Below are 22,078 nucleotides of genomic sequence, written 5' to 3'. Positions count from 1 at the left end.
AAACAGTTCACTTAACAAAGTAAACTTAAACAAATTACTTATCATTTTTTAATAATCTTTTATTAATCTTTTATAAAAAGATTAATTTTTTAATCTTTTATAATTTTTTTAACTTTTATAATTTTTAAACAAATCCTTATCATTTTTTTTATGTTTTACTTATTTATATTTGAGAGAGAAAGAGTGTGTGTGTGCACAAGTTGTGGAGGGGCAGAGAGAGAGGGAGATGGAGAGAATCCCAAGCAGCCTTCGCACCGTCAGCACAAAGCCTGAGGTAGGGATGGAACTCACAGACCCTGAGATCATGACCTGAGCCCAAAGCAAGAGCTGAAGACGACCGACTGAGCCACCCAGACGCTCCTCTTATAAAATTATTTTTTTCAATTGTGTTAGGAATGTAGCCTATACTTGGGCCAAAATCATTTTTGAAATTACAAGTATCGATTGTCTAGTAGACATGCCAATACTTTTCAAATTAACCTAAGATTTGGAAACGTACCTATTTGTATATTTTGTGGTGAACATAAGCATGTAATAAAACTAAGCATATCTTCATCAACGATTTTAGAACGCCTTTTTTACCCATGAATATATTTTTGAAAAATCTATCTGAATTCCTGGCATCATACAGACTTTGTAAAAATTTTATTTTTTATTTTATTTAAAACAAATTTTTTAATCTTTATTTATTTTTGAGAGACAGACAGAATGTGAGCAGAGGAGGAACAGAGAGAGAGGGAGACACAGAATCCGAAGCAGGCTCCAGGCTCTGAGCTGTCAGCACAGAGCCCCACGTGGGGGCTTGAACTCACGAACTGTGAGACCACGACCTGAGCTGAAGTCGGACGCTCAACTGACTGAGCCACCCAGGCGCCCCTCAGACCTTTTAAAAATCTTAAATGGTCAAATATGATCTGGTTTATTGATATATCTCCCCCTGGAAAAGTGAGCGAAACTGTCTTTGGTGGTCACCCAGAACTATTTTTCTTCTTTTGAACTTGAAAAAGGTCTTAAAAAAGAGGTAGGTGGATGAGATTTCTGAGTCACTGATCACATCTGAGATGCTTTAGTTTGTGAAACGGACTCTCACCCTTTTATTTTGAGATGTCTTCCCAAGGTGCAGAGAGTCTGATCTGTAACGCGCTTTAAGGACAGGCGAACGTCAAGCAAAACATTCTCTACTTATGCAATCATTGGGAACTTCCGTCTCCAAGCAGATTCTTCAGAAGGTTGCTTGTTAGTCGACAAGAACAAAACAACCGGTGGACTTTGTTAGTTACTTAGTACTCCCGGCAGTCGAGGGGTCCAGGCCTGAGCAGGTGCAGAGTTTCTGTGCTGGTCAGGCTAAGGTGCTGTGAACCCAGTTCTGCAGTCACTAGGCTGCCATCCACTCCAGTCTATGGAAAAGGAAGCCTGGAATAAGAGGACGCAGAATGAAGGGGGCCCTGTGTGACAGGAAAGATGTCACCATGCTGTTCTCACACATGCCTCACAAACACCAAGTGAAAAGGGCTCCGAAGAATCATTTCTTCCATGGGGTTCAGAGGGCACGGGGACATCTGAGGCACATGGAGGAAACACCTAAGGGCTGACTCCAGGTAGAGCTTAGAGAGGGCTGTGGGACGAGGGAGCTGGGTTCCGCTCACGGTGGAGCGCAAGATGTGTCTCCAGATATGGACCTGATGAAAGGTCTCCAAGGTGAGCCGTCACTGATGACAGATGCCATAGCGTGGCAGAGGACTGGCTGGTGGCCAGGTGACGTTGACAAAAGCTGGGTATTGAGGCTGACTTGTGAGTCATATGCTCCACCTAGAAGAAGTTTCACCTGACTCCAAAAACTACCACTTACCTGGTTGCGGAGTCTACAAGGACCTTTACCCGAAGGGTAGTTTTTAAGTCTTTTGGAGATCTGTGAATACAGTGAACCATTGCTATTGTTAAGTTGACAGAACTTTTACGCCTTCCAGCCGCCTCTAATTCTTAACTTTGATCTCAGAGGGAGATCTTTATTTCCTTCTATCAAAATGAAGAATTCCTCCTATAAGTTCACCATTTCAGCGACCTTACAAAGAGATGCATCTTCTCCTAATTCCATGTCTTCATTCGCTTTCTCATGCCATCAAGTTCCCCAGTGTCTCCAAACGTTCACAGGCTTTACATACACTTTTTAAAAAAGAGGGAACAAAAGCAAAATCTTGCTTAGCTCCTTTTCTCCTCTTAGCTTTGAAGGATTTTTTCTTTATTGCATTATTACAGTGATAAAACAAATCACTTCGAGGTCCTTACTACCAATGATTTAAATTTTTTTTTATTTTTTTTCAACGTTTTTTATTTATTTTTGGGACAGAGAGAGACAGAGCATGAACGGGGGAGGGGCAGAGAGAGAGGGAGACACAGAATCGGAAACAGGCTCCAGGCTCTGAGCCATCAGCCCAGAGCCAGACGCGGGGCTCGAACCCACGGACCGCGAGATCGTGACCTGGCTGAAGTCGGACGCTTAACCGACTGCGCCACCCAGGTGCCCCATAATGATTTAATTTTTAATGTGCTGAACTGTGTTCTTTCACCTTTATCAAAATCATCTTCCAAAGACCTTTAGCCATTGACACCCTCCCTTAAAAAAAATTTTTAAAGCCTGAATTTTTTTCTTTATTCTCAATCACTTCTTAGTAGTAATTTCATTTCTCTTTAATTTTTAAAATTTTTTTAATGTCTATTTATTTTTGAGAGAGAGAGGACAGAGCATGCACGTGGGTGGGGCAGAGAAAGAGGGAGACACAGAATCCGAAGCAGGCTCCAGGCTCCCAGCTCTCAGCACAGAGCCCGACGCGGGGCTTGAACCCACGAACCGCGAGATCATGACCTGAGCCGAAGTCAGACACTTAACCGACTGAGCCACTCAGGCGCCCAAGCACTTTCATTTCTACAGTGGGTCTTGGGAATGGGAAAAAGTGAGTCAAGTCTTGTTTCCATGAACAAATAAAGGAGTTTCTTAAAACAGGAGATTTTGGCAAATACGTTCAAAAATATAACTTTAAGAAGAAATAAAGAACACGCAAGCCAATATAGATGGTTTAGAACTAAAAAGTATGATAATAGTCCTTCATAAAAGATACAGATGCTTCTAATGCACTGAGAACACCACAAGACCTTTCTCCTCTTCCGGCTGCCATAAAGATAAATGAACTTCCCCAAGAAACAAATTGTGTAATGTTTCACCACCGACGATAAGCAGCACAAGTCCGTGATGTTTAAAGGTAAACTAATTTACCCACAGTGATTGAGATTAAGTACAACATGTGGTGTCCACAACCTCACGCTTGGAAGTAGACTCCTTTCCTGGCCCGACTCCTCTTTGTCTCCTCGATGGCTCCTGTGCTCGCCGCAGCGTGCAACAGATCTAATGCTTCCCATCTTTCACCGTGGGCCATCTAATACTCTAAACCCTTACACTACACGGCAGTTTAGTTTCCATCTACATCTTACAAAAGAAGGACCAGACATTTCCTCGAGTTGGCTCACATCCCTTCCCCATGTCTGTGGAATCTGGTTGGTGACAGTCTCAGCCAGTTGCCAGCGAGGACCCCTGGAGACCGGCCACAGGGGCAGAAGCCAGCCTGGGGGGGGGGGGGCAGTCAAAACAATCGACGTCACCTCCCCTCAAATGACCTAAAGGAGAGGAAAATTACATGCACGTTGTCTGAAAACACCTCCAGACACACATTGATTTACCATCCTCTCCAAATGCCCTCTGGTGTGTGAAATCCTCATTTCATCAATTTCTATGCTTATTCTAATCCTTCCTAGTTTCTCAGCTTCAAACCTCCTGTGCCTTAATTACAATGTGACATAATCCAGGCTCGGACGGTGAATCGCACACGCAGGGAAACAAGTTGGTTAGGGAAGGGTAGCATTTTGCTGCCTTAGCTGTTACTCGGTCCAGCTCCAAAAAGCATTTATGTTTATTCATTAAAAAATAATGTGAGCTACACTAAGTAAAACAGACTAAGGGTTTATTTTTGCTAAAGGCCCATAATTCCATAGCCTCAGAAAATTTTAGATGCCTTCTTCGCAGAAATAATAGTGACTTTTAAAATCCCTCAGCAAATTTTCACAGCTAAATGAAGAAACTATTACATAGAACTCCTCTTCCCCCACTGAGCCTGGAAAATCAATAATGAGGAAATTTACCAAATAATACATGGTTAAAATTTGTGTGTGTGTATGTGTGTGTGTGTGTGTGTGTGCGCGCGTCTGTATAAAATGTGGAAAATGTGGATGCGGATTACCAGAAGTAAAAGCAGAATAATTATTCAATCCATTTGTTTTCAGTAAGATTGTAATTTGAAAGCCGTTCAAACAGTGGCCAGAAATTTTGAAACCAAATTGAATAGTACATTGAATATAACCCAAAATGCAAGCATTAATTAGTAAATCTAAACTAGAACAGAGATTAAATAACAAAGCTTTGGCATTTTTGTTTTTGGTTTGGGTATAGCTTTTTTCAGGGAGGAGGGTATGACTTTCAATATAGTCAGTTGAGATGTGTGTTTAAAAAACAGCATAATTTCAGGAGAGTGAGTGTTAACAAATTTTGTCTTGAGAAATTACCGTTACCACCTTTAATGATTTTATAATTTTTTTAACGTTTTTATTTATTTTTGAGACAGAGAGAGACCGAGCATGAACGGGGGAGGGGCAGAGAGAGGAGACACAGAATCGGAAGCAGGCTCCAGGCTCTGAGCCATCAGCCCAGAGCCCGACGCGGGGCTCGAACTCCCGGACCGCGAGATCGTGACCTGGCTGAAGTCGGACGCTTAACCGACTGCGCCACCCAGGCGCCCCCACCTTTAATGATTTTAAAAGCATTAAAAACATATATGTAAATAACAATTGCGCCATTTCTTAAAAAGCTCATTGGCAACATTATAGGAATGATGGTGCAGTAAAATATTATAAATCTACTCCTGCCTATTTCCTACTAAGAATTCTGGAAAGGTTGAAAATCCCAACCCTACTCTGGGGTATATATAAGAATTCTTCCCCAGCACCCCTAATGTACTTGAGCCTATATTGGCAGTAAAATGAAGAAAATGCTACAGACATTTACAGTATTTTATCTGGTATATTGATTGTACTAAGCTAAATGCGGGACAAACAAAAGTTTATTTCCCATCATAGCTTTGCAACAACTTCTGACCCCACCTCCAGCATCTCCTCACACCCGGGCACGTCCCATGGCTTTCTGGTCACACTCAGAAAGGAAAAACATCCTGAGAAGACTAGTGCAAAACCTTTATCTGGCGTGTGATTCAAGGATTGTTCCAAACTGCCTGCTTAGGCTTGATCCTTTGCTGAGTGATATGCCACAGGACGGGAGCTGTGCCTGCTCTTTTAGTTTCCCTGCTTCTAGGGAGGGCTTCTCATCTGTCATGAATTCAGGGGCAAGGCAAGAGGAGAGTCGATTAGAAGAGGCAGTTCATACACTAGATCCAAGGTCACAGGGCACGGATTTTGCTGCCGGAGAGGGTTCAGCCTCTGGTCTAATAGGGCGATAGTCAGCATGCTCTCCATTCGCTAAGCCTCCAAATGTCAGCACTCCCGGGCAGTGTCTTATGGACCCTTGGAAGTCTCTCCAAGCTTCCTGGTTGCAAGCCCCACACCCACGCATTGCAGACGAGACTGCTAGGTGCCCGTTCTTCCACAGCAACAGAGATGAACTAAACAAATGTCAGCCGAGCTGGACGAGACAATTCCCAGCCACGCTGTGGCTTGCAGGGACCATCTAAGGAAGGTCTCGTTGGTAGGGGACCATTTCCAGGTAGCATTCGGCCACTTTCAGCTGGACCTCAGAGGTTTCACAAACCAGCTTTGACCACACAGAAGAAGACAATGTCCTAGGAGATGACGGAGTGACCATGGGAAGAGCCTGGGTTTCCCGCAGGACTGTGTGGAGCAGAGATGCCTCCCCGACCTGCACCACTCACCTCTGCGTGTTCGTGTCCGAAAAACCTGAACTGTATCGTAGGTTATCTCCTCGTCTCAGCTTAGTCATTTCCCTTTCTAGTCCCCCAACTGACCTAATATGATTTACCTTCACGCCTGCTCAGTGTCCCTCATCCTGGCAGGCGGCCTCCCTAGAAAGATCTCACCAAATAGTCTGACTGACCAGCTTCTCAGCTGTTGAGCTACCCAAAGGAGAACCCACAGAGCGTTGCCACTCCCAACAACGGAGCTGCTCCTCTGTGTGGATTCTCTTTCTCCTTCTCTCGTTAAGGCAGATGGCGCTGGTGACCTCCTGCTTTCCCGTGTCAGCAGGAAGAACGGGGTCAAGAGTTGCTGCATCCACATGTGACCCGTTAGGCCCTGTGGCAGCACCGGGCACCACAGCTCACCGGTTGTACTTAGAGGTGGGAGATGCCAGGCCTTCTTTCCTCCACACTCTGACTCCTCCCCCGATGTGTCCAGATATCTGGCCATTCATTATTCTGGGTATGTCTGTGAGGGTATTTAAATCAGTAGAATAAGTAAAACACTTTGCCCTCCCCAGTGTGGCCGGACCTCAGACAATTAGATAAGGGCCTACTGGGATATAAGCACTGACCCTTCTCACGTAAGAGAGGATTCTCCTGCCTGATGAATTCTCCTTCCAGCTGAGATATCAACTTTTCCCCCATCTTGAAATGAAACATCAGCTCTTCCGGCTCTCTAACCTGCTGATCTTTGCACTGGAATTATATTACCAGCTCTCCTGGCCTCCAGCTACCAACCGCTTTCAACAGATTGTGGGACTTGTCAGCCCCCCATGACTGCATGAGCCAGTTCTATATGACAAATAGACAAATATCTTCATATGGATAGATTGGTTATTTATATTATTGCATATACGATATATTTTATATTATATATATGTGTATATATGTACATATATGCATATATACATATATACACATATATACATATACATGTATATATGTAAACACACACACATACACACACCCTTGTATTTGTTCTGTTTCTCTGGAGAACCCTGACCAATACAAGCACCATTCTTTTGAATGTGGGTACTAACCACCAATTTTCCTTAGCCTTAGCCTTGAGACTTCAACTAAAATTCCGACATGACAAGAAAAGTTATATTAGTAATAATGCTTTAACATAAAATCCAGAGGGAAATAGACAAATAGTTTTTTAATGGAACATTTATTTTTGTCCTAAAATAAAACAAAACTTTCCCCGGAAGTGCCCAGAAGCTAAAGGATTCCAGGAATGCGGGGATGGGGGAAATATGATGTAATTTTGTGTCAAATAAAGACACTTATATGGCAATTTCGGAAATTAGCACCCTTGCTTCCAAGGCATATTGACAAATGGCATTTAACATTTGGTTTAGCCCCCCCCCCCATCTAATTTATTATTAAGGAACCAAATGAGAATCAGTTTAGGAATGCCCCCATCTACCTGATATGGGTCTGCAAAAAGGAGTATTCTTTGATAGCTTTGTTCCGAAGTAGTAAGGGAAAGAGAATCTTACGTATCTCTGGCTAACATTTCCTCTATGCTAATCACTGCTTAAAGTTGACATTCATAACTGCGCACAGCAACCGTGCGAGGCGGTGTTATCTTCACCTCCTCTGGAGAGGCAGGGTGAAATGTAGGGTAATGGCCATGACCCCAACCAGAACCCAGTGGAAGACAGGAGCACAGGCGCCCCAGACCTTTCCTTCTGAAGCTGCGCCCGGGCTCCACCGCGCTGCCCTGAATCTCTGGGTGGAGGAGGCTTCATAGAGACAAGGAGGGAGAGGTTCAGGGAGGGGCAGAGAAGGTGAGTGGGAGGCAAGCACAACGTTTATTTGTCGTGAGCGTGTATTTGGGGTCACGTGGGCGGGCGGACGGTCCGGGAGAGCGCGCCGCACTCCAGCGCCCGCTGCGATTCTCTGGCTGAGAACACGCTCTGGGTTGACTTGAGATCTGGAGCGGCTTTGGTTTGGTGTTGGGTCGTGATTACACCGTCGCGAGGAAATGCTTGACATCCACGTGGTCCTCAAAGCAACTTTTCACAATTAATGTTATTTGATTTGTTAATTAAAACAATAAAGTTGCACGTTCATCAACTTGAATTCCTGGGGACATGTCTCTGAAATAACCCAAGCCCCTTGAAGGAATGGCAGAGAAATCCCAGTTATTAAGGCAGTGAAGGTATTGGAGCATCTGTACTTATTCATTGCATTCATTACATTTGGCTTTTCTAGTAATTGAATTTATTCTTATTAATCCATAGTTAATATTTAGAGGGTCAAGGCTTGTCATTATCGCCTCCAACCCTCATACAATAAACTTGATTCTTAGTTATAGACACACACATATGATTTTCACTGAAAATATTAACCTAATTGTTCGAGACCCTCAATTTTATATTCATGACCATACTCCAGAAGCCCAGGTGCCTCATATGACCTGTTTATGTTCATTTACATAATTTATTTTTCATCTGCTTAGAAACAGCATCCCAGTAATCTTTTACAAGGAGAGGCTGTTCTGTTTCTATGTCCTGAAAGCGATCTAAGCAGTGGGTCTCTGCATTGTTGACACCGGTTAACATGGTTTTTGCTTTCTGTCTAGAAATAGAACTATAAACTTTAAAAATGTCGAGTTGAAGAATCCTGAGCATGTGTCACCTTCCCGACATGCTTTGGAGTGAGAAAGTAGGAGTGGGCAGATGAAGTGATTTCTATGTTGTCAGCCTGTATGACAGCGTGCAGCCACTCAAGAGAGAGAGACGTAGCAGGTTGAGAGCTGAGATGAATAGAGATAAGGCGGCTGCAGCCACATACATATATATACATACATATAATTAGTGCTGTGCATGGTGCTCGAGAGCTGAATTTCAAAACCATGCAGCAAAGGCAAAAAGCAGCATCTGCATTCTTGAATTAAGAATTAAATAATACAAGTCAGAAATCAACTTCGCAGAAAGGATTCATGAGCCCGCTCTCCTTCCCTTTTAAGGCCTTTTAAAAATTCTAATTGCAGCTCCCAGAAAGAAGGTCGAGCTACATACTATGCGCGGGGCGGCTGCAGGTACACCAGGTGGCTTCTTGGCTGAAAGTTCTGCCGAGGCACCGAGCAGGAGGCCGAAAAGGTACATGGCTTTTCCAGCCATTAAAAACAAAACAGAGAGGCTCCTTCTCCGGTGCAAGGTGGTTTCGTTTTCGACAGCATGAAAACTCGCCCAGACTTTCTCCCCCAACCTGAGGGAGATGGTTTATCTTTAAGCGGGTGACCCAGCGAGATGTCCCTCCTGAGTGTCTCTGGTAGAGCACGTCTTGAGCTGCCGAGGACAGCTCGCACCTTGGTTCTTGCTGCACTCGGTGTGTGGATGCTACACTGCCCAGACTGTGTGTTGTCCTTAGCCTTCCTGGGGAAGCAGCACGAAATGTTGAAAAAAGCATGGGGCACTTGTACCCCAATGTTTATAGCAGCAGCCTCAACAATGGGCAAATTATGGAAAAAGCCTAAATGTCCATCAACTGATGAATGGATAAAGAAATTGTGGTTTATATACACAATGGAGTACTACGTGGCAATGAGAAAGAATGAAATACGGCCCTTTGTAGCAACGTGGATGGAACTGGAGAGTGCGATGCTAAGCGAAATAAGCCATACAGAGAAAGACAGATACCATATGTTTTCACTCTTATGTGGATCCTGAGAAACTTAACAGAAACCCATGGGGGAGGGGAAGGGAAAAAAAAAAAGAGGTTAGAGTGGGAGAGAGCCAAAGCATAAGAGACTCTTAAAAACAGAACACACTGAGGGTTGATGGGGGGTGGGAGGGAGCGGAGGGTGGGTGATGGGTATTGAGGAGGGCACCTTTTGGGATGAGCACTGGGTGTTGTATGGAAACCAATGTGACAATAAATTTCATATATTGAAAAAGAAAAAAAAAAAAGCATGGGCCTCGGTGGTATAAGACCTGGCTTCCACTCCTACCTTTGCCGTTGGGATTGACTTTACGCCACCGTTTCACATTCCTAAGCCTCCTGCGACTGCGAGATGCACGTGATATACATCTTACCGGCCGCACAGTATTGATGTGACAATCAAATGGGTTTGATACAAATACGAAACTTAGCTGTGAAAGGCTAAAAGCATTTTAAAATTTAAAAATTTAAAATTTAAAAATTAAAAATTTAAAAATTTAAAAATTAAAAATTTAAAAAGCATTTAAAATTTAAAAGAGAGAGCGCTTAAATTTAACACCAAGAGCCTATGTTCCATATCATGACTTTTACTCAAAATTGCGTGGGTGACCTTAGCCAATATAATAATGCAAAATTATAAAAATAAGAAGAAATATAATGTACAGTCATAGGAAGGAAAAATAAAAAACTTTGAATTCGTACATAGAATATAATCGTTTGCCTAACAGATTCAAGAGGATCTAGAGAGAAATTAATAGGACTAATTAAAGAACTCAAAAGAGTTACTAGCTTTATGATCAATATAAAACTCTCTGTGTCAGCAACAAATATATAGAGAACATGGTTTTAAGAAGATTTAATTTATAATAGCCATAGTATCCAATATTTCCAGAAATTTACCTAACAAAATATATGGAACACATTTATGGAAAAAATGCAGTACTACTGAAAAACAACACAAAATTTTTAAAAATTTTTTTAATGTTTATCTTTGAGAGAGACAGAGACAGAATGCGAGTGGGTTGAGGCAGAAAGAGAGGGAGACACAGAATCCGAAGCAGGCTCCAGGCTCTGAGCTGCCAGCACAGAGCCCGATGCGGGGCTCGAACTCACGAGCCAAACAACACAAAATGTTTAAATAAATAGGAAGACCTAATGTGTGTGTGTGTGTGTGTGTGTGTGTGTGTAGGTATGTGTGTATGGAATAGTGTATTTATATATGAAAAGACTTAATATCACAAAATATCATTTTGCTAAATTTACATATCAATTTAATGCAATTCTTATCAAAATCCCAGTAAGATTTCTTTTACGGAACTTTTAAAGCTGATTTAAAAATTCATACAGGGGGCGCCTGGATGGCTCAATCGGTTAAGTGTCCGACTTTGGCTCAGGTCATGATTTCGCGGTCTGTGGGTTCAAGCCCCGCATCAGGCTGTGTGCTGACAGCTCAGAGCCTGGAGCTGCTTAGGATTCTGTCTCCCTCTCTCTCCGCCCCATCCTCTTCGTGCTCTATCTCTCTCTGTCTGTCAAAAGTAAATAGACACTAAAAAAACTTTTTTTAAATTCATACAGAAATGCCTGGGACCAAAACTTATCAAGACACCTCTGAAGAAAACAGTGCCTCCGCCAGCCCTCCCAGATATCCAGACCTGCTACGGAGCTATGGTGATGAAGGCTTTGTGAAATTTGTCACCAGGATGGACAGGGAGACCTATCCAAAAGCGCAGAGAGCCCGGAAACAAACCCAGGGCCCGTGGAAACATCACACACAACAGAGGATTAAAAAACAGGGTGTCAGTTCATCAGTTAATAGTGCACTTATCATTACTTAAAAAAATACCATTAGATCTACATAAAAAGACTAACAGTAAAGAAGGAAAAATACCTTAATACTTTCTTAGGAAAAAAATATGAAGCACTCAAGACTAGGAAGGACGTCTTGAAAAAGCTCAAAATTGTAAAGGAAAATCATAAAGGAAAAACTGATATCAACTATTTTAAAGCCTGAAATGTGTACGCTATGGAAGCTACTATAACAAAGAGAGAGAGAAGTCAAGACTGGGAGAAAATTTTAGCAATGCATGCAAATGACCAAGGATTATAACACAAGATACGTAAAGCACTCCTAAAAATTCATGTTTAAGGAAAGGACTTTCTAATTAAAAAACAGACAAGGATATGAAGAGGCAATTCACACAAAAAGAGGAAATCTGAATGGAAAATAAACATACAAAAATACTTTTTCACTTTTTATCAGAAAAAAATCACATGATGTCAGCATGTCAGATATAGGAAATACATTTTTTTAATATAAATTCTTCTTCTAATTTTTTTTTTAATTTTGGAAGAGGGTTGCAGAGAAGAGAGAGAATTTTAAGCAGGCTCCGTGTTCAGTGCTCAGGACGGAGCCCAACGCCGAGCTCAATCTCATGACCCCGAGATCACGACCTGAGCTGAAATCAAGAGTTGGGATACTTTACCGACTGAACCACCCAGGTGCCCCTAGCTATAACAACGAGATTTTTAAAGTTGGCCAATACTAAGATTCCTAAGGGAAGATATGGGATTCCTAAGGGAAGAATAGAATTCCTCATATTCTGCTAGTGGGAGCCTAAGTTTGTAAAACAACTTTGCAGAATATTTGCTAATATTTGATAAACTTATGCATACAGTGACGGCCAGTAACTATTTTATATACACACATGCATATGAGTATATATACATTCATAACATTGTCTCTTCAATTTCTTTAAAAATAAAAATACGGCTTTTCTGAAAGTGAAGGATACGTGTGTGTGTGCATATACCCACGTGGGAAGGAATTTAATACCTTTACATTCGATCTAATAATTCAATATAATGCATACTTCTATAGCACATTATTTGAGTCTTCATTGTATTTATTTATTTACTCAGAGAGAGAGACAGAGAGTGAGAGAAAGGAGGGGTATCGAGAGAGGGAGGGAGAGAATCCAAAGCAGGACCCACACTGTCAGCATGGAGCCCGACGCGGGGCTCAGTTCCACAAACCCATGAGACAATGACCTGAGCCGAATTAAGAGTCAGATCCTTAATGAGTCATCGAGAGGCCACTAAATCTTCACTGTATTAATAATAATCCCTTTAGGGGCACCCGGATTCCTTAACTCAGTCAGTTAAGCGTCCATCTTCGGCTCAGGCCATGATCTCGCGGTTCGTGAGTTGGAGCCCCGCGTGGGGCTCTGGGCTGACAGCTCGGAGCCTGGAGCCGGCTTCGGATTCTGTGTCTCCCTCTCTCTCTCTGCCCCTCCCCCGCTCATACTCTGTCTCTGTTTCTGTCTCTCTCTCTCAAAAATAAATAAACATTAAAAAAAAAAACCCTTTATATTTGGATAATTATCCTAGGTATTTGTTTTCTCTTTTAGAAAGGAGATTCTTGAATAAGAAGACATGTGTTATTTTTATATCCCCCCTACCATTATCACAAATTTTGCGTTTAACATGTGTTCAAAAATATTACGAGTATGCTTAAGAGCTTGGGGCCCACTAACCCAAGGTGAGTAAAGGAGTTAGTGTGCCATCTGAGACAGGTATGTTTTACCCAATCTCAACAGAGTAATGGGAAGCCATTGATTATGAGGTACTTATATGTGCTTAAGCCCTAGTTTAGGGATTCTTCTGAATTTTTAGAAGTTGCTGGAATACTGGCAAGCTAGTCTTTAGTGGCCATTTCCCTTGACTTAATTACAGTCCAAATCTTCAGTGTAAGTCAGAATTCCTGGAGTCCAGAGATAACCCTGGGAACCAGACTATGGGATCAGATGCCTAGTGATTCTAGAAGATAAACAGGAACACTCAAAGGTAGCAGTGCATCGAATTGTTCATCTCCAAGGTCTAATACAGTAGTTAGTCATTAAAATGAGATTATATGTTTGTTTTCTAATGTTTTCTAACTGTGCCTTTATATTTCCTTTGGACTGATTAGTTTTCAGTCCAATTTAGCAAATATTTAATTGCATCCTGCCCAATCACTAAGAAAGCATCATGATGCATTATCAGAGTAGATGAGTAGACTGTTTTACCATATATCATGTGTTTGTGTCAAGTAGTTATTTTCAGCGGGTTTCCCATTGTTTTTTCATGACATAGAAGCATAAATAACTTCTAGACATGAATAATTCATTGAACAAAGTAGAGCCCGGTAGCACTAATCTACTTTTATACAAAAATCAATTGTTACTTTTTTGGCAGTCAATCCAATTCGACTGCCTGTTAACACTGATACCCGCTCATTTGATATTCTTGAGGCCAAAAAAGAATGAAGATAGCTAAAATGTCCCACTATTCCTATAATAAAAACATAAAATACCCATATATCTGTGAGATAACGCCTTCGCGATACAACGAAAGGATCCTCAAAAGCAAAATAATTGGGCTAACTTGAACACTTTGTCAATTCTTGCCTGGAACCATGCAATAGAAACCAATATCCTGAATAATTTCTTCACCAATTGTGATAATAATCCTGATACGTAGAAGAAAGTGATGTAGTTATGATAGACACTGAAGGTCCTCTGACTTGTAGTCATCCATAAATTCTTTCTCCCGTGTGGCTGTCCCACCACAGAAACTGTGAGAGTTAAACACTTATGTTCCAAAGCTTCCTTGCAGGTAGGGGTGGTCAGGTGGCATAGGGTACTAGCCAGGAAAATCAGAAATCGCCAGGGGGTAAGGGGTTCTGTGCAAGTCTTTGTTTTCTAATACAAGAGACAGATCATTCTTTTTGCAGCACAGTGTTGTAAATGTATTTTCTCTTCCTTATGGTTTTCTTAATAACATTTTCTCTTCTCTAGCTTACTTTATGCTAAGAAAACAGAATATAACACATATACAGAATATGCGTCCGCTAACTGTGTTACTAGCGGTGGGGGGGGGGGAGTCAAAAGCTATGCATGAGTTTTCAACTGCAGGGGCGCCTGGCACCCCAACCTGCATGTTGTTTAAGGGTCAACTTCAATTAAGGCTAATTGCTCCTCACAAACGGATATTTTTAACTTAGAGAGTAAATAAGTAACCCTTTTATCAGTTTGGCTCGTTGACTTATACAGGATTAGTTTCCGTTAGTTTTCCCTTCAAATATGTCTTACAATTGCATGTTAGTTTCCATTTTGCTTCATGGCTCATAGTACAGATTCTTATTTGATGGCAGGAATCCAGGTAGCACCTTTTATTTGTTATTGGATCAGCTCAAAAAGGGGCATTGGGCCCAGAGCCCTCTGTCTTCTGGCTTACATTCACTCTGTCTTTACATTATATGTCCCATATAATGTATTCGATGGGTCCATCGAATCAAGAGATAAGCCTCTTAATAGTTCTGTTTAATAGAACTTTCTTTGTGATAGAAATGTTCTTTATCCGTGCGGTCTAATACGGTGGCCACTAGCCACAATTGAGTAAGAATTGAAATGTGGTTAGTGCAACGGAGGACGTAAGATTTTACTAGTATTTAATGTAAGTGTATATGTCCACACATGGCTTGTGGCTTCCATATTGGACAGCAGAGCCCAGACCAACTAAAATGGAGTAAAGTTCACTGGGACTGTAACTTCCACTACATTTTACGTTCATTGCCTCAAATCCTTTGCTCTCCTATCCAGTTTGCACATGTTTTCCAGACTTCAATTCCTAAAGCACTTGTAACTGCACCTCCTTACTCAAAAACCTGTACAAGATGGCCATGGCCTAAAGAATTAAATTCCACCTTCTAAGACTGGCCTTCAAGATCATTCAAAACTTAGACCCCGTTTTTCTCCTGAAGTTTCTCTATCCACATGATTATTCTTGCCAAAGTGGTCTACTCACTGTGCTCTGAACACATTTATGATTTTCTTCTCTGCTCATTGTGCTTTTCTCACCTGAAATGTCCTGCATGTATCTGTACATTATGTTGGCAAGTATTGCCATCTTAATAATATTAATCCTCTGATCCATAAGCATGGAATGTCTATTTATTTGCATCTTCTTTAATTTTTTTGAACAATATATCATTATTTCCAGAGTAAAAAAAAAAATTCTAAGTTCCTTTGTTAAATTTATTCCTAAGTATTTTATTCTTTTTTGATGCTAAAATATAGAATCTTAATTCATTTTCACTCTGCTTCTTGCTAGTCTATAGGAATACAATTGATTTTTATATACTGACCTAATATTCCTGCAACCTTGTTGAATGTGCTTATTATTTCTACTCATTGTTAGTGGATTCCTTAACATTTTCTATATGCAAGATCATATCTTCAAATAGAGATAGGTTAGTTTCTTTTCAAGCTAAATTTTTTTTTCTTGTCTTAGTGCCTTGACTAGAAATTCCAGCACATAACTGAATAAAAGTGGTGAATGGGTAACCTTCACTGATCTTAAGGGAAAACATTCAGTCTTTCACCATTAAGGATGATGCTAGCTCTTGGTTTTTCATAAATGCCCTTATCATTTGAGAAAGTTTCTTTCTAGTCCTTATTTGTTGAGGTTTGTTACCATGAGATGGTGGTATTGGATTTTGTCAAATGTTATGTTTGCATATAATGAGATAAGCTGTATGTTCTGTGGGGTTTTGTCCTTTATTCTATTGATACAGTGAATTACATTAATTGATTTTCAGATGTTAAACCACACTTGAGTTCTTGGGATAAATCCCACTTGGATGTGATATAGAATATTTTATATATGTTACTAGATTTTGTTTGCTAGTAGTTGGTTGAGGATTTTTACATCTGTACCCATCAGAGATACTGGTCTTTGGTTATGGTATCTTTGTCTGGATTTGGTATGAAATAACAGAGCAGAGTAATATTGGCTTCATGAAGTATGTTTGAGAGTATTCCCAACCCTTGTATTTTTTGGAAGAGTTGATGCAGAATTGCTGTTAATTCTTTAAATGTTTGTTAGAATTCATTAGCGAAGCTCTTTGAGCCTGGACTTTCCTCTGTAGGCGGTTTTTTATAGTACTAATTAAATCTCTCTGTGTTTGTTCTGTTTAGATTTTCTATTTCCTCATGAGTTAGTTTTGGTAGTGAATCTAGCAATTTCCTCTTCCACCTAGTTATGTAATTTTATGGCATACAGTTATCCATAGCATCCCTTTATAATCCCTTTTATTTCTATATGTTTTATGATCGTACTCCCTCTTTCTAATATTGGTAATTTGGGTGTTTCATTTTTTGGATTAGTTTACCTAAAGCCTGCCAACTATATCAATAAAGATTAGGAATCTTTATTATCTGTACTGTTTTACTATTCTTTAAGTTCTCTTTTTCCATTTTCTTAAAGCAGAAGTTTAGGTTATTGGGTTGAGATATTAATTTTATTATTAATACAGGTATTTACAGCTCTTAATCTCTCTATAACCACAAATTTATCTGCACTCCATAGTCTTGATATGTTTTCTTTTTTTCATCTCAAAGTAATTTTTCTTATAATTTCTTCTATATTTACTGGTTATTTGGCAATGTGTGGTTTACAATTTTCCACATATTCTTTAATATCCCAACTATTTTTCATTATTGATTTCTAATTTCAGTCCACTGTGATCATAGGACATATTTTGTGTGGTTTCAATCATTTTAAATTTATCAAGTCTTGTATTTTGGCTGAGCACATGATCTGTCCCAGGAAGTGTTCCTTGTGTGCTTGCGAAGAATGTGTATTATGCTGGTGGCATGTTATTCTTACTGGTGTCTGTTTTTTCTTGTTGGTTTATACTGTTTTTAAAGTATTCCATATTCTTATTGAGATATTGTCTAATTTTTCAATCCATTATTGAAAGTGAAATATGGAAATCTCCAACTATTATTGTTGTTGAATTGTCGATTTCTTCCCTGATTTCTTTTCTGTTTTGCCACGTAATGTTTTAGGGGTCGTTTTTCAGATGTGTATGTCTTTCTAATGGTGATCTCTTCCTGATGGATTTGAGAATATCTCTGTCATGTCTAGTAACGTTTTCTGTTTTAGTATATATTTTCTATGGTATTAGTAGACCCACTGGAACTCTCCTGGTTCCTGTTTTCATAGTACATCTTTCCTACTGTTTCACTTTCAACCTCTTTGTATTTTGTATCTAAAGTGAGTGTCCTGTAGACAGGAGTTGGATCCTGTTTTTTGTACATATGTTTGTTTCTTTGCTTGCTTTTGAGATCAAAACTGACAATTTCCATCTTTGATTTGGTTTTTAGACCTACTTTAAGGTGAATATATTACTGAGTCAGGTCCCTAAACGGCAAGGAAGACATTTTTAAAAAAATCTACCACAACCAAAAATCCATGGTATCCTCATGCTGTTTAATTTGATAGCTTGAACAATTGTTACACACCATTTTCTGTCTTGTTTTACTATCACATTTCAGGTAAACTTAAACCTATTTTCTGTTTTGGTATCAGGCGATAAGGTGATACAAACCAGACCATATCATAAAGTAGATGAGTTTTACTATGTAGCCAGGATATTGTCACATCTGTGGAAACTTTCTTAATATAAAAGAATATTAAGAATGTACTGGGGGAATGAAAACAGGTACCGTAGGCATGGTAATCCCAACGCTGAAATTTATCAGAACAACACCTAGAAACACATACATTATAAATGGACGCACTTACCTTTCCCCATGACTCTTCACTTTGATTTCTGGGTTCTAATTTATTGGGTTTTGATTCCCCTTGCTTGCTTCTATTTTTAATGTTTGTTGATGGCTGACCTCCAGTATAGACTTGATTTTCTGTTTCAATCTCAGTATGCTGAAGGATACAAAATCCAATTTCCGTTCTGTCTCTACTCTGGAAAGGGGCAGCCCCCAGGTTCCATGATATACCAGTACTCCTGCGACATCCCTGTGTTTGTCCCAGCCTTTACACCCCCAGCTCATTTGTAACTCATCCCCGTTATGTTTGTTGTAGGCCTGATTTTACATTAGAAACCTAAGGATTTGTTGACACTATAAAATAAAAACACGCTTGCTGAAGTCTGTAACAGCCATCTTTGAGTAATTAAGACTGTTGATCGGATCCTCAGAATTTTGTTGTTGTTCTACATTAACTACATAACCCTTTTCCGCTTTTGCACTTGAGATCCTCTGCGGCTCCTGCTATTAAATGACCACGTCAAAGGTGTGGTTTGGATCTGCAGTAGAACTTCCTTTGCAAATAAAGTGTGAAGCCGGTGAGAGCACAGGGGGTGGTCTCCCAAAATGATAGGGGGTTTTGCAACTCCCATTGTTGCCGCTGCCTGTGGAGTACCTTGCTACTTGGAACACCGCCTGGGGCTCAAAGTCAGCGTGACTTCTTATTTACAGGTCAGCTCCGGTTTTTGAAGCACAGCCACTGTCTCTGACTGCCATGAGCAGTCCCCACGCCAGCGTGGTGTGTTAGCGCCTGTAATTTCCGAGCTGTTAACGTAATGACACATGGCTTCAAACTGTGCTTCAGAAAATTGCTTCTTAAGATCCTTTACCATTCCTGAATTTCATAGTGCACATTTATGTCAGTTTTAAAGCACAAAACTCTCTCTTTATTGCCTGAAGCTAATTGTGTAAAAGAACCACTTGCCTGTCATGATACAAAAAAGACATATATCTCATAATGATTTAATCCCTTCTCTCAGGAATCTCCAGCAATGAGCAGAAGAACACGGAATCTTTCATCCATTATCAAGAAAGTTAACTTGTTAAATACGTTTCAAGAGACACATATTTTCTGTGTCTAATTAATGAATTTTACATCCATCTAGTCCAACAAAATCATTGTTTAGAACACCAAAATACCATACTGTGGCCCTTGCCACTTAGAAATAGTAAGGTCTTGGGGCGCCTGGGTGGCTCAGTTGGTTGAGCATCTGACTTCGGCTCAGGTCATGATCTCTCGGTCAGGGAGTTTGAGCCCCACATTGGGCTCTGTGCTGACAGCTCAGAGCCCGGAGCCTGTTTCAGATTCTGTGTCTCCCTCTCTTTCTTGCACTCTCTCTCTGTCTCAAAAATAAATAAACATTAATGGGATGCCTGGGTGGCTCAGTCGGTTAAGTGTTTGAATATTGGTTTTGGTTCACGTCATGATCTTACAAGTTTGTGAGTTCGAGCCCCATATCGGGCTCTGTGCTGACAGCTCAGAGCCTGGAGCCTGCTTCACATTCTGTGTCTCCCTCTCTCTCTGCTCACCCCCCAGCTCATGTTTTATCTCTCTCTGTCTCAAAAAAATAAACATTAAAACATTTTTTTTTAACAGAAAGGTCTTGGATAAATTAATCATGGTTTACAAACATTTTTTTTTAGATTGCAGAACATCTGTTGATATGGGAATTCTTTTAATGAGAAACAATTAGTATCTTTTCCATGACCTACTGTAATTAGACATATACTTATTAAGAGAAATGATTTTAGTTAACTTATATAAGTGGGGCTTGCCTTTGCGAAGAATGTGTAGGAGCCTAAGAGAGAAAATTTGGACAATTCATAAATGTCAGCGTTTTGTAGAAACCATATGAAGAACTTTAACATGAAGTACATGTGAAGGTAATGCGTTTCATTAAAAACGAAATATGTACTTCAAGTGATCGATGAGAAATACAATTCTAGCAATCCAAACTACACTGACTGCTTTAAATTTTTCAAAGCATCATCAGTCACTATATAGAAACTAATGAATCTACAACTAAGAGTTTGTTTTCTTACTGACCCTGTTTTCAAATAAAAATAATTGATCCCGGGGCACCTGGATGGCTCAGTCGATTGAGCGTCTGACTCGTGATTTCTGCTCAGATCATGATCTCGCGATAATGAGATTGAGCGCTACATGGGACTCTGCACTGACAGCCCAGAGCTTGCTTGGGATTCTCTCTTTCCCTCTCTCTGCCCTTCTACCTCCCTCTGCCTCTCTCTCTCTCTCTCTTTCAAAATAAATAAATAAACTCTAAAAATATTTAATAATAATAATAAATCTGAGTTCTTCTTTTAATGTTTTATTTATTGTTGAGAGAGCACAAGCAGGGGAGGGGCAGAGAGAGAGGGGCAGAGGATCCCAAGCAGGCTCTGTGCTGATAGCAGTAATCCTGATGTGGGGCTTGAATTCACGAACCACGAGATCATGACCTGAGTTTAAGTCAGGGGCTCAACTGACTAAACCACCCAGGTGCCCCATGAATCCCAGTTCTAATAAGTATAAAAGGATATGGAAATGTTTGCGACAACTAATACAAAAATGTTATTCTTCATCAAAACAATGACAAAATAAATGCCTGGAGACTTGGCTGTCCAAATTTTCTAACCTGGATTATTTTAACTGAGTGATGAAATCTTCGCCATAATTTTTTATAGGAGGAGAGCTCCTATACACAAGAATTCTTTAGTATTTGCCTTTACATTTCTGTCTCGTATCGTTTGAACATTAAGAGAAACGTAGTTGGGGTAGAGTGTGAGAAATGTCAAACTACACTAGACTCTGAGGCTATCTATCTACATGCATACCTACCTACAAAATCACAGCACGTAATATTTGGTGTATATATCAAGAAAGAAACATTGCTCCTAATGCTTACTTGAAACATTATGCAAATAAGTTGGTTAGCAGGATTTACTTTTTCTATTCTCATTTGTATCTCAAACGTTTTGGAAGGCTGGAAGCACATCCTTTACCTTCTGTGTTAACATCCGGGACAACTGGAGGCTAGGAACTGACAAGTAGCACTGGGTTGCTTTCTAAGATTTTTAAGATGCTGACGTCACGCCACCGGTTCTTTAGGTCATAAAGATAATAGGTCATAAAGCTAATAGGTCATAAAGCAGGCGCCACACAGTTTGGCCATTATCACCTCCTCTCCCTTTAAAAAATATCATTTCAAGTCCCTTGTCCATCACAACAGCAGTGATACTCCACAGATAAGGGTTTCCAGGCAATGAAGAATCAGCAGGCTCTCCTCAACTGCCCCCCGCCTCCGTCATGTGTTTCTAGAACCCCCTGCTACTGCATTGGCACGGGAGTAGCAGACAAAAGGATATTTTCTGGGGCGCCTGGGTGGCTCAGTCGGTTGGGCGGCCGACTTTGGCTTAGGTCATGATCTCGCGGTCCGTGAGTTCGAGCCCCGCGTCAGGCTCTGTGATGACGGCTCAGAGCCTGGAGCCTGTTTCAGATTCTGTGTCTCCCTCTCTCTGACCCTCCCCCGTTCATGCTTTGTCTCTCTCTGTCTCAAAAATAAATAAACGTTAAAAAAATTAAAAAAAAAAAAGGATATTTTCTTTACAAAAATCCCAAGGTTGACACCTTTTCCTCGTACTTTCCATTGTCAGCTTTGCCCTACAAGTAAGAGTCGTACATATCAGGGGTTCTGTGGCTCCTTCCGGTCAGAGGAAATCTCAAGG

At 40.5% G+C, this 22,078-nt stretch overlaps 1 protein-coding gene across 2 annotated transcripts in view; it reads right to left on the bottom strand.

Annotated features, from left to right (window-relative positions):
- Positions 1-763: 763 nt before the first annotated feature.
- Positions 764-22,078, bottom strand: part of PXDNL (peroxidasin like) — a 446,099-nt gene continuing 424,784 nt past the window's right edge. The window contains exon 23 of one of the 2 annotated variants that reach the window (XM_053208345.1): positions 764-1,413. In XM_053208345.1, coding sequence (XP_053064320.1) covers positions 1,345-1,413 — 69 coding nt within the window. In that variant the 3' untranslated portion in view covers positions 764-1,344. Of the gene's footprint in view, positions 1,414-9,023; positions 9,419-22,078 lie in introns of those variants that run through there. The other variant, XM_053208348.1, reaches the window with a different exon arrangement.

Source organism: Acinonyx jubatus, chromosome F2 (assembly GCF_027475565.1).
Source record: "Acinonyx jubatus isolate Ajub_Pintada_27869175 chromosome F2, VMU_Ajub_asm_v1.0, whole genome shotgun sequence".
NCBI classification, from domain to species: Eukaryota; Metazoa; Chordata; class Mammalia; order Carnivora; family Felidae; genus Acinonyx; species Acinonyx jubatus.
Note: the sequence above shows the minus strand (reverse complement) of the source record. Positions and strands in the feature narration are given on the sequence as shown.